The sequence below is a fragment of the Pseudopipra pipra genome, chromosome Z, assembly GCF_036250125.1.
Source record: "Pseudopipra pipra isolate bDixPip1 chromosome Z, bDixPip1.hap1, whole genome shotgun sequence".
Taxonomy (NCBI): Eukaryota; Metazoa; Chordata; class Aves; order Passeriformes; family Pipridae; genus Pseudopipra; species Pseudopipra pipra.
The window spans coordinates 67,130,809-67,143,807 of record NC_087581.1 but is presented as its reverse complement, the minus strand read 5'-3'; the positions used below and the strand labels follow the sequence as shown (position 1 = coordinate 67,143,807).

Sequence of the window (12,999 nt, the reverse complement as noted above, 5' to 3'; positions counted from 1 at the left end):
CAAGGATTTTTCCATTAAGGGGCCAGGGATTTGGAAAGACACATTTCAAGCTGGTCAAACTCCAGGCATAAAATGCTGCCAACACCAACAGCAAAATCCCGGTGCTGGCAGTACAGCAGAGGATGACCTTCCATTGCACAGAAATAGCAGGCTTTTGCAGACCCCCTTTAACAACAAGTCAGGGAAAGGACACATTCTACTCCAGCAATACAATAACACGTCAAACTGATTCCACAAAACTTAGATCTCCTAACCACACAGACTTCAAAACAAAGCAACTCTACCTCACATAACTGCCTTTTCTTGCTTGTTAACTTAGCTCACCTAGCCTTCAAAACACCTTGCTCCCTTCTTCCCCTCTGACTGGTAAAACTCCAAGGAAAAGCAAATCCTATCATCCTATGCCATTAGAGACAAGGGTAACATCTTCAAAGTTTGCTTCAAAGGCGATGGGAAAACTTGCACAGAAAGTGTCCTCCTAAGGCTACGGTTACTGCTAATTAGCAGAGAGTGAGAGCTCCTCTTCCTCAATAAGGTGAGTGAGGAGGCAGGAGAACCATGATGCTTCTCTTTCAGTACCTCCTCTGATCACTCCAGTAGGACAAAACCTGGACCCAAAGTCCTCACGTGCTTCAGAGTCCTACATAGTCCTATCCAGCAGAGAAAGGTCAAAAGCACCCCACCTGCAAACCATCCTCAAATCCAGGCTCTTAGCTATCATAAGCTCTGGCCTAAGCCCCACTTTGGTGCTGGACACTGGGAAGAGAAAATTACATACCCATTATGCTCAGTCGAGGACACCCAGTTGGCCCTCAGCCTCTGTGAGTTGTCACCAGCTGAGACAGTTGAAGGGTTAAACTATCATAGCTGTAGGTGGTCTGCAAGCAGTATCTATAGCAAGTCTGATTCTCTGTAAATTAAGGGGGACCTTACTGAGAAAATTGGAGTACTTTTTTTTCTTTCTTCCAGGAGTGCCAGAAGAGATTTTGAAAATGGGATAAAAACTATTCAAAAAATCTTATCAGACAGCCAAATGAATTCAGAGATGTTCCGGGAAAAGCCGCATCAAACTAAAACCAAAGAGCCATGAAATCCACACAAAGGTCTCCCTGAAAGTGAGGATAATAAAAAGGTCACTAGCAGATCACACCATGTATCCTAGGCAAAGCACTCTTGTCAATCACTAGAGGTTTGGTGCTTTGCTCAGTTTGAGCATCTCCCTTTGGATGTCAGAACTGGCATACAAAAACAGTTCTGGCCCCATAATTAAGGAAACAAACTATAACTTCTAGTCCTTGACTCGCTGTACCAGTGTGGCCAGCTTACATGTTTTACATCAGCTTGGGCTTTAACTCTTGTGAGAAACGAGTGTCCAAAACGACCTTTACTTTCCATATTACATATGCACTGGGAGATCCTGTTTTTCTTCATTGAAACTATTTCTAATTTAAAACTAGGACTCTGCTTAATGAATTAGCATTTCCTGGATTTTACCACTCTGCAGAGACTTCTCCTTTATTGAGTAAGTGGGCAAGTTCCAGACACATTAAGTCATCTGGCAGAAGAGCTGGTGCCCTGGGCAGCATCTTGAAAGGCATCAGGAACTCAGACTTTACAAAAAGATGCTTTTCGAATTTGCATTCTCAGCAAGTCCTATTATCATACAATATCAATCCTGACTGTGGCATGCAACACTATATTAGAATGAATGTCTGCCCAGAGTGAATGCTGTTAAGCACGGGCACACACTGCTTCCAACACAAGGTTAAGTCACTAAGCTGCAAAAGAAGACACGCATCTCAGCTGATACTCCTTTGCTGCAGCCCTCCTCCCCCTGCCTTTAACTGCAGTCTCTAAGCAGTTATTTCCCTTTAGTGGATTCATGGATCTTCAGCTGCAGTGGCTGTATCTCCAGTTTGCAGGTACACTTGTTCATTTCTGTGCAAGCAACCTTATTAATACTATAGTGAATAGTGCAAAACCTGCATGTCTCAGAACTATTTCTCCTTCAAAACATGCACCGTAGAGTAATGAAACATAACATTGCTACCACACAAACCTTTATCTTCTCACACAGAGATCTTCATATATTTCTATTTCATGCAACCAAATTAGTCCCTTTTTCTCCAATTTTATCTTCCTATTCAAAACACACCAGCTAAAACTTGGGTTGCTTGCTCTGTTCTCAACTGTGAGAGTTTTGATCCCCTGGTGAAAAACACCCACCACTTGCAAAGATGAAAACACTTTTTCCATGCCAGAGAGTCCTGCAGTACATGCTGAAGTTGTATATGACATCAATATCACCACACATTAAACATTCACGCAGTTCCACAACTCCACAGTTTATTCAAAGGAAAAACAATGGAAAATGCACACATGAAAAACAGTACAAGAGAGAATGACTTCCTCTAAGGCAAACTATTCCAGTTCCCAGTAGCAGCCAGCATTACCCCAGTGACAACATTGCCTAGACCCAATGTTCAGGTCAAGCAGCCTAGAAAGGCAGCAAAACTGGCAGAATGAAGAAACCTTATTCCTAAATGCTTATGTGTTATTTTCAATTTCCCACACAGACCTTTTCTGTTTTCCACTATTAGGTTAAAACAATCCATCATACATGGAAGCTAAGACACTGAAACACATAGAAGTTTGGCCTCAAACCCAGGTAAGGTGTGTGGGGGCACTTTACTACTATTTCCCTCCTTATTGTGCCAACATTCTTATTAAAAGTAACTCTCAAAATACCAGGTGCAAAAATTTCTACTCTGGGCGTTTTTTGTTCAAGATTTGGCCAGTGTTTGGGGCAAAGATGAAAAGAGGGCTTACACGCACACAGACAAAATGCCACTCTTTCTTTTGGTTTACTCTGCTGAAACCAGTCTGCAGCCTTTATAATGCCAGTCTCAGTGGCATGGCATGAAGCAAATCAAGACCTGCACAGTGTACAGCAGGATATGCAGTCAGTTGGTAGGGTGTCAGATGAGGTATGACCCAGGGCCTGCACACCTTGTGTGGGAGGCCTCTTCTCTGACATGGGGCTTTGGTCTCTGCTTGTTGCTGCCCTCTCCTGCTCACACTCTTCAAACACTTTGCTCTGGGATCATGAATCAGTCACAAGCATGCTCTTCCAAGTCCTCGAAGAGCTATTCCAGCTGCAGACCCCCCCACTGTAGACCATGCCCTCTCTTGCCAGATGCAAAGGGGAGGGGTGGGAGGGATTCAAGGCTCCTCATATGCCAACCACACTTACCTCCTAGAGCTTGTTTCATAACAAAATCCATGATGAGGGCTTTGGGGTGCTCCCACCTTCACACCTCACATGCACAGAGACCAGGAATCCTTGGAGGGCAGCCTGCAAAAAGGCACAATCAAAAGAGGACTAGTGTCTCTAGGAAAAGAAAAGGCTGATACCCAGTCTTTCTCAGCTCTCTCTCCACAGCCTTCCCCCCCTTGTCTGAGAGCAGACAACTTTTCAATTATCCATCCCTTCAGGACCTGTTTTGCACGACAAGGCACCTGAGGAGCAGAGCTGCATGCTGGTGAGCGGTCACCGGGTGGGAGGAGGCAGGGGAATGCAGTGGTTCCTCCAGACAGGGCAAGTGGCCGGGAGCAAGCGTGGAGGAGCAGTGCGGTGCCCCTCCAGGCTTGTCTCCTGCAGACGGGCAGGAAGGGGTTAAACCTTTGAACTTTCTTGTTTCCCCGCCTGCCTCTCGCCCTCTCGGCTTTCGGAGGGCTTGCTCCGGAGTGTCAGCTCCGCCGGGGACCGCCGAGGGGGCATTTGAAGGTGAAGCGCCCTGCGAGTGCCTGGGAGGACAAAGCGGAGGATGTCGGGGCGATCTGGGTGCGGACGCAGCCCGGGTGGCGGGATGGAAAGCTCAAATGCGGGGCAGGGCCCCCCGCCCGAACCCCTCGGAAAGCCCCCCAGCCCAATGCCAGCGAGGGCTGCAACCTCCGCAGGATGAGCCGGGAGGGCTCGAGGCTGAGACCGGCCGGCCGCAGGTGCAGCTCAGCAGCCCCGCCGCGCACGATGCTGCCTCCAGCTGCTGGCCCCGGCCGCGGCCACCCCCGCCCGGGTCACAGCCGTGCCAGCACCCGGGGGGACCAGGGCTGTCCCCGTCCCCGTGTGCCCGCACCCCGCCTCTCCTCTCTGCCCCTCCCGGCGCGGCCCCGCGCCGGTACCTCGCTCGGCGGCGGGCGCGGTGCTGAGACGGGCCGGGCCGGCGGCGAGTGGCTGCGGCTCCTCTGCTCCCCGGGAGGCTCCGGCCGGCGCCCGTGAGCCTGAGGGCTGCCGGGGAAGTTGCGGGTGCAGTGTGGAGGAGAGGGAATGACTCCAGACCTTCTCCCTACTTTTCCCCCGCGCCCCTCTTTTTATCACAGCATTTCCGGACCATCCCACCGACACGGTCCCTCCTTCCTCCTCCCCTCGTTGCGGGAGCTGGACTGTCTCCCTCCCCCTGCCTCCGGCTCCCCCGCCCCTTCCCTGCACCTCCCTGGCCCCTCGGTGCTCGCCGCGGAGGAGGCCCCCAGAGCTCCCCTAGCCCCTCGGAGGGGTGCGTGTGTTTGCATGTCCCCCACCCCATCTCCGACTGTCTGCAGCAGCCAGGTGTCCTTGCGCTTTGCCGTGGGGGAAGGAGGGGAGGTGTCAGCTCGTTGTTGCATTTTGCAATCGCTTCCTTGCATCTCCTCGGGAGTCAGTGTGTGTGCCAGGGGAAATCTCTGCAAACACGCTTCCTGCAAAAGGGAGAGGGTGTGGGAAAGCGTTCTGCGTCCTCTGTTCTGAGTCCTTCACGGGGATCCCCTCTCATTCCCTAGGTCCTGAAAGGAGTTGGAGAGGCAAGGAAGAAGACAGGGAAGGAGCAGACCCTTCTCCTCCCTCCCGCTTCGACTCGGATATACTGTGGCCGGAGAAGAATCGCCGGCTGCACGTCTCTGTGCTTTCGCTACCCAGGTTGGGGGGAGGGAGGGGAGGTGAAGTGGGGCGGGAGGGGGAAAGAGGAAAGTCGCCTCCCTGCGATTGCCGGTTGAAGGACGCGAGTGCAGCGATCCATTGTCCAGCCCGGATTCGGGACAGCATCTGAAGGTGAGGAGGAAGGAGCTGAGAGGGCTACTTGACAGAGTAGAGCAATGCCCTCTCACGGCACCGGCACCCACCTTTAGGGATGCCTACCGCCGGCTTGGAGCAGGGTGGGGAGGGGACGAGTTCTGCTGCTGATCCACCCTGCTGTCGCCAGCAGGAGAGGTGGGACAACAACCCCCAAAGTAACCTATATGGGTCTGAAAGGAGGGAGGGGGCTAGAGCGGAATGGTGCTGGCAGTAAGTAGTGTGAGCCCGGGGATGGGGGAGCAGCGGCGCCTGCATTCTGGGGAGGCGCTGGCACGGCCCGTGGGCGACCTCCTCTGAAGGTCAGGGAGGACGCCGGAGCTGCACCTGGCACCGCTGGGAAAGGCGTGTAGATCCAGCAGGCACGACAGAAATCTTTCCCGGGGCAGCGATGCCGGCCACTGTGGCTCCGCAATCTGCAAAGCTCTTGAGTGCCAGCTGCAGATGCGGGATGCAGTCCATGCTTTTAATCTCAGGACAGTGCCTACCCACCCGGGTCTGCCTCGGTGCTCCATGCCTTTCAGTGTTTGAGGCACTTGGACAATGCCCCTTACGAAATGCTTTAATTTTCAATCATCCTCAAGTGGTCAGGCAGTTGGACTAGATTATCATTTTAGGTCCCTTCCACTGAACTGTTCTGCTATTCAATTCTACGAGCTCCCAGAAAACCACTTTTGCAACAGACACTGTTGTCAGTCTAGGAAACTCAGCTGGGTAGGCATGTGCTACACTTTTACTAAAAAATTTCAGAAAGAAAAAATTAATACTAATAGGGAGTGGAGAACACTCTTCTTTTAAGCCTTAACTCCCCCTGAGAGTTTGCAATTCAAAGGACATAATGCCATATTTTTGATGCTCTCTTTTCCATACATACCATAGGAGTGTCTCAGCAAAAATTACTGTGCTCAAGAAATTAATCTAGGAGACTGCTGGAGCTGTGTGCCTGGGTTCCTGTGCAATTAACACAGTATTTGCAAATCTATGTTGCCTCACCAAGTGCCCATATAACTTTAAGGAGGTCTTATAGTTTGGTTCTGTCACAAAACACCTCACATTCCTCCTTCATCATATGATTGCTGTTGAAGAGAAGGGCAGTGTCCCCACCCCACACTATTAAACCTCCACATGCACACATTGCTCTTATATCCTGGAGTTCAGGAAAGAACAATTCAAATGCCCTCAAATACAAGGATTAGAGAAGTGTGGACTAACAGCTAGAACACCCAGTTGCCTAAAATCACCTTTCTTCTTCATGCTTTGTATCATGCTGCATCAAGTAACTCCTGTAGCAGCCAAGAGTCAGCACAGACAAATGAGGTTGCTGAGAAATCTCATACTTTCTGTTCACAGGCTCCTTACAAGCTTTGCAACAGCAAATGTCCTTCTTTGTGTGCAGTGAATAGTGATGTCATCCACAGGGGCTTTCAGAACCCAGGAAAAGAATGAGCACATTAAGTCCCTGCAAGGTCCGTGAGCTTCTTTTTGACCTTTTTAGAGCTACTGGTCTCTCTCCACAGCCAGCTGACCCTCCAAAGTTCGAGTACCCATTGTTCTGTCCCCAGACTGCTCCCACTTTTTCCGGATTATACAGCTGCCACAGAAAATCATGACATATGAGACAGTGAAACCTAACTCTTAACCTCAAGTAGTTCACAGCTCCCTCCTCTTCAGGAGAACAAGCCACAGGATCATCAAACCACAAACTCCATTGAGATACTTCTAGTCTCAACTTCAGCATCTTTTCCCTACCCTAAGCATCAGCTTCCAAATAAATGCCACAGGAGGTACCTTCCAGATGAAAACCTAATCACTTGTGAGCCTGATCTGGGTGCCTCCAACTGAAGTGATACCCTGACTTTTCAGTCAGGAGAGTTCCCACTAGTACACTCCTCACCATATGAGGTTCAGGCACAGAGGCAAAAAAGAGCACCACAAAAAAGAGGTGATGTCCATAGATCTGTGTCTCAGAAAAGCTTCTGGAGAAGGCAGATACAACCTTTCCTCAGCTTGCTCAGAAATGCAGCTGGACAGATGAACTCGTGAGTATCTGTTATGTTATTTATCTGGAATACATAATCTCTGCTACAATAGAAATAACAGCTTGTCCAGCCATGGTAATGATATAAGCAATGCCATATGTATCTTCTTTCTGGTGCTGTATAACAATACACTGGGCTCATAATAGTTTATGACTATAAACCTGGCATTAATGCAATCTAATAACATTTACTAGAAGGCAACAAATCTCAGAAATAGCAATGTTTTCTCCCCTGGGTGAGGGTTAGAGTTTTGTATCTGTACATAGCACCTGTCCCAGCACCATGGACAGAGGAGAACTGCTGCACACACACATGCACGCTCTGACATCTTCCAAACTGCCCAAAATACCAAAGCCACTTCTTATTCTGGTTTGTACTGTCAGATATGCCTGATCCTGCTTGTGGGAAGTCTTGTTCTTCCTTTACAGAACCAGAAGAGTAGGAATCCACTCTGTGACCTTGCTTGGTGCAGATGAAGAGTACAGAAAACTCGGTGCAAATGTCTCCTCCATGGAACTTTGTCCATGGAACTCAGCCTCCTTCTTTGGCCACCAGCTGAGAATCTGTGCTTACAAATGTCTTTGTAAGAAGGTGGAATAAGCCAGTTATTGGTCTTGGTGACACTTTCTATAGAGAAATGGATATCAGGGTCTTCAAAAAGAGGGAAAGTTCTGTTTCTGGAAGAGAAAAAAATTTAAATGAGTCATGAAGTTTCATTTCAACATCTTTAAATGCAATGTTTGATTATTCAATTCCATATGGTGTTTGGCTGCTAAACTGAAATCAATGCCGTCGTAAGAACGATACTAATAAGAAAGCTCACAGACCAAGTATGAAGGTTATGGAAAATACTTAAGCTGCTGCCCAAAATAAACATACTCTGTGTCTTTTTTCCCCCCTGTCTTATTATCAGCTCTCACTGTTGTAACTGCAGCACTGTTCAGTGCACTGCAGGCGAGACCTGTACAGCAGCAAGATGATTAGCTTTTTATCGATACAGCTACTGAGACAGAGGAGCCAGGTACTTGCTAAGGGTAGTTTGTGTACGGCAGTTGCAATTCATTCAGTGGTTTAGTTCACTGAACACAAATCTACTGTGTGCTTCTTCTTGCTGTCAATTCTTCAGCTGTCAATTCTGTCTGTCAAAACATTTCAGAATTCATATTTTTTTTGTCTCTTCGAAAGTACTGCTTTGTTTCTTGCTGTTCCTTTCAAGCTATAGGTGGCTTTAGATAAGCTCTTTATTTCCCAACAAAATAGAAAAAAATCAAATATAATATTCTTTTTAAGAAGTGGGTGTTTCCCTTCAGCCAAAACTGTGAAAGGACTTTTCAACTGGTTTTGCTAGCTCTGAAGAAAAAGTCCCTCGAGATTTCTTGAAGATGACCTTTCTAGGTGAGCATTTGGTGCCACAAGACCAAGTTGTAGCTGCCTGTCCTTACAAAAGCTGAACCAAACACATATTGGTTGCTCTGTCTCCGTGACATGCAAACAAAAGAATGCAAATTACATCTTACTTTTTTTTTTATGAACACGGGTGCACCAGCCTAGTTTATGAAAAAGCCTCTTGGTAAGTTGCCATTTACACCTTCTAGCTCCTGGTGGTTTCTTGTTTGTACTCTCCCTTTGCTACTCCCTTGTTCCTCTAGCTCCGTTCCCTTCTCTGTTTGCTGTTCTCTGAACAAGCTCTTGCCTTACCAGGCAGGTTAAGAGTCCTATCTCAGTGGGGCTCTGATTCCTGTGGAATATCCTATAGCTCTTATCTTCAGGACTTACTGCTCTACATTATAAGGCTTCTTTGGTAGACAGAAGTTGTCATAAAGATGAGAATTCATCTTTATCACTGCAATGATTAAATGATGATGTCTCTATTCAAAACATATTAAGTTAATGTCATGAGATTATTATTTCAAGTATTTTGGCAGGAATTTTTCCATCAGAGAATAAGAATCATCCAAACCAGAGCATTCTATGGAGATGTGTCAGTTTATACAGAAGTTTAAAGGCAAATAAGCTGCAATTTTTTTACTATCTTGTATTCGATGCTGTTGAGACATTCTGCTTCGATATAGCAAAAGTGCTGCACTTTGTCAGTGATCGAATCATTTTGCCTTGACTCTCTGCTTCTAGGAATACATGTCTGTATGAAAAGTAAACACATAACTATAGTAGAGTACCTCTTTTTTTCAGAATTTTTAATGTCATGGAGGTGGGGGAAAGAGATCAGTCTTTTCCCCTTTGTTGCAATTTAGAGTGCAAGCAAGATTCAAAATAGCAAACATACTTCAGAAGAGAATTTCTGTTTTCCCAGGTAGTTCTGTGCCTCACCTTCATTTATTACTCTGCTTCTTGGAAAAGAAAACGAACAGAGGGAAACTGCAGACTCGGCTGAGATTCTAGCTTGGTGTCAGATGCTGTGGCTGTGTAAAAAGAGTAGTCCCAATTTCTGAACTCGACTTAGAAAGGAGCTACTCACCTCAGTAGGTAAATTTCCCAGCCGTAACGACAAACTTAATTGTTTAATATTTTAATCTTTTCATTAAGCATAAGGTGAATGTGTGCATATCTTTACATGCTTCAGACACCTGTAGAGCAATTACTCTTAGGTGTGATGTGTGATGCTGGCAAGTTAAGATGTGACAATATTATGCTCTTTACACTTGGATGTCTCTGAAGAGACTATAATAGTAAGATGCAAAATAACAGCTCAGGAATCCTCATACCATCCTATTTCAGTCTTGAACATGCTCTCCACTGCCTCACTTTGGTAAGAAACTTAAGCATGTGATGAAATAATTTTCTAGGTAGAGTGTATTTCCTGAATCATATGAGGGAAATAGCAATACCTGAAAATAACAAACCTATGTAATCCACAAAAAAATAGACATTTATGTCACCTTAGAATGAGGTTGCGGGGTTTTTTTTACCTCAATGGAACTGTAGAAAGTAATTTGTAATGTCACATAAATAAATAAAATTATCCAAGCAAGTCATTCCCTGCCTTTACTGGCATGTTATTTCTGCCCCTGGTCATTAAGTGTCAGTCAACCAACAGCTCCACAGAGTTGTGGGAACAAAGTTATATGCAGGTAGAAATGTTGGAGATTCTATCCCCTTGGGTTGCACAACCAAACACAAGGTTTATCACGCAATGAGGAAACCCACCTACTAGGGCATATATGGCCTTACACACCAGACTATTCCATCATCAGCTTCTCTCCATGGGGTTCCAAGGACATCCACTACCATCCCTCCTCCTGTTTCATCTTTATATTGCCAGTTGATCACATAAGTCACAGTCCCTATAATGTTTTTTTCTTCCTTCTGGTATTTTTTTAAGACTTCCTCTCCTCAACAAGTGGTACAGTTTCTGACAATACTATACCTTTGCATTTCATCTCTTTTACTGCAAATATACATTTGTGTGCAAATCGGTGCAAATAGAGCTAAAAAGTTGCATCTATTATTGATTCTTCTCTTACTGACATGTTCTTTACACCACATCTATTAAACCTATAATATTATCCCACTGTCTTTTTGGGCTGTGGCAACTGGTCAGACATTTATTCTGACCCTGTAAGTTTTATGGCTAGAACTGATTAAAAAAAAAGGAGCTAAACTTTTTTGTCTTTCAATTTCCACATCTTCCCCATGCCCAGTTCATGCAAGTGAATCCCTTAACAAAATGGAGAAAAGTTAACCATGCTATACAATATTAGTGGAACACATCAGCTGTGACCCTATTAAACAGTCACGAAATGGGTAGCTGAAATGACAGTTTAGTAGCCATAATAAAGTTCTTACCTCTAACTATGCTGAGTATTAGACAAAAATGACCAAAACACAAATTCCAATGTAAACTAAAGCACTAGGGAGTTAAACTTAATAGACTGAAATAACTGGACTTAAACAGACACTTCCATTAGTGCATGTGTATAGGTGTTTTGCTGAATCCAAATTAGCTCCTCTAGGCCTGAATGTCTCAAATGATGAGTATCTGTGAATACAAATTAGGGGATTCATAAACACGATCTGTAAATTTAACTCTTACATGGGGCCTTTCTGTATGATCAGTCCTTCCTAAAAATTAGTAACAAAATAAATGAGAAAATTCACTGTGTTTAGTGAATCTTGGGGGGATGCAGACATAAAGAGGAAAATGTCCTGTGCTGAGAGTCAAAGCATTTCAGAATTCAACTGAATGCTTAATCATTAATGTTCTTGAATCTTTTTGAAAAACAAGCATTGTTCCATACGCTTCTCTGCCTTTTAATTCCACAGTGCTTCCCGCTAATTAATTACGTGCCATTTCCCATCTAATCCTGTTTTGTAAAATTTAATCTTCAAATGACAGCATTTATCAAGCACATAATGCCAGCTGATGCACATCAAGCAAAGCAGATCTTTATGCTTGCAGACAGAAATGAACGCCTCAGTCCAAGCTCCCTCTTTCTGTGCCAGTTATAGTTTAGCAGAGTGAGGTCATTTACCCACTCCCTGAATCTGTCCAAGCATGAGGGGCAGGGCTGGGGGAGCAGAGCTGGAGAAGCCTTGTTGATGTTGATGCTCGGCCCATGGAGGACTGAAAAATGTGTGTTCAAAGCCAACTTAAGCAATCACACAGAAAACTTTGTTTTCCTGTTCCATCTGTGCTGTTTCTCAGGTTTCAAAGCCACCTGGGAATGGTGGCAAATTCCCTGCTGGGGCTTCCTGTACAAGTCGTTGTTTCTTTCACTCCCACTCAGTCCCTACCACAATTATGCTTTGGACTAAATCCCTCACTTCAGAGAGTTCCCTGCTCCAGTGCCACAGTGGAATAGTGAAAAATATTTAAATAATGGGTTTGGACTCAGTGGTTAAGCACACACTTCAGCAACCTGCCTGAAAAACAGATTCAGACCCCGAAGGAGTACGCGAGAATCAAAAGTTATTTAATGTGGAAATGGGACATATACAACCCACCTGTGCATTCATTTGGTATTGTCTATTCACTTAATGGCTTTTTAATCCATCCGCAAGTTTCATCCTCTTGTAACACAGAAGTAAAACTCTCAAATTAGGAGTTTCAATTAATTTCATGGAAATTGTTGGCTTGTTAGAGGAGAGTAAAATTTTATTGAGTCTGCATGAGGGAATAAGTGTAGTGAAAATCCCTACTATGAAATAAAGAATCTACTCAGAAGAGATTTCAAGAAATTGACACTATATTGAATTGGTGATGTGTTGGTGTTTTTTTCCACTTCAATTTGAAATAGTGGGAGACTCAACTGAATTAATCTTTTCCATACTCCACTTTTCACTTGGAGCTACTTCTGTCGCAAAATTACTTTATAAGCTAACTTTAAATGAATGTACGCTTGCAGATATGAGATTTGCCTTCTGCTCCATGCCACATGAGGCTGCACTGTCACTAGAAAATTAAATAAAAACTAGAAATTGAACTTTGACAGGCACTAAAATCTGTTGCCTGTTATGTGCATGGATTTCAAATTGCCCTACTCATGTATTGAAAATTCCTTGAACATGTATTTCTTTCACTGTTGATAAGGATACACTCACGAAGACAGCTTTGCAGCACGGAGAGAAAAGGAAAGCAAAACAAGAAAGGCGTCACCTTTCTTCAGGAGCAGAACACAAGCATCTGGAAATGAATGTGCTCCTAATATGAACCAGCAGGTCCAATATTAACAACACTGTGTAATGACACAAATACAAATATCCAAAGCTCATCAGCAAAGTCAAGTGGAAGAAGTGTTGAGATAGTTACTAAAGCAGGGCATGAAAGGAAGTTTGACCCCTGAGAAGAACAGTAGTGTATCCAGAGGAAGATCTGTCCCAGCTCGCCTTAGTGATGGG

The 12,999-nt window shown here is 45.1% G+C and overlaps 1 protein-coding gene and 1 long non-coding RNA gene across 3 annotated transcripts in view; one reads left to right on the top strand and one right to left on the bottom strand.

The window, feature by feature from the left end:
- The window catches only part of CPLX1 (complexin 1), a 110,411-nt gene extending 105,997 nt beyond the window's left edge, over nucleotides 1-4,414 (bottom strand). Inside the window, exons 1-2 of the mRNA XM_064642085.1 lie at nucleotides 4,183-4,414; nucleotides 3,254-3,355 (exon numbers count right to left, since the gene is read on the bottom strand). Of these exons, the coding sequence (XP_064498155.1) occupies nucleotides 3,254-3,284 (31 nt within the window). The 5' untranslated portion in view covers nucleotides 3,285-3,355; nucleotides 4,183-4,414. The remainder of the gene's footprint in view (nucleotides 1-3,253; nucleotides 3,356-4,182) is intronic.
- LOC135407219 (uncharacterized) lies at nucleotides 3,679-12,590 on the top strand. Of its 2 annotated transcripts, none has more exons than XR_010426763.1 (2): nucleotides 3,679-4,002; nucleotides 4,816-12,590. It is a non-coding gene; the product is annotated as an uncharacterized LOC135407219 (long non-coding RNA). The 2 variants fall into 2 exon arrangements; XR_010426764.1 differs by lacking the exon at nucleotides 3,679-4,002 and adding an exon at nucleotides 4,391-4,553.
- Nucleotides 12,591-12,999: the final 409 nt, after the last annotated feature.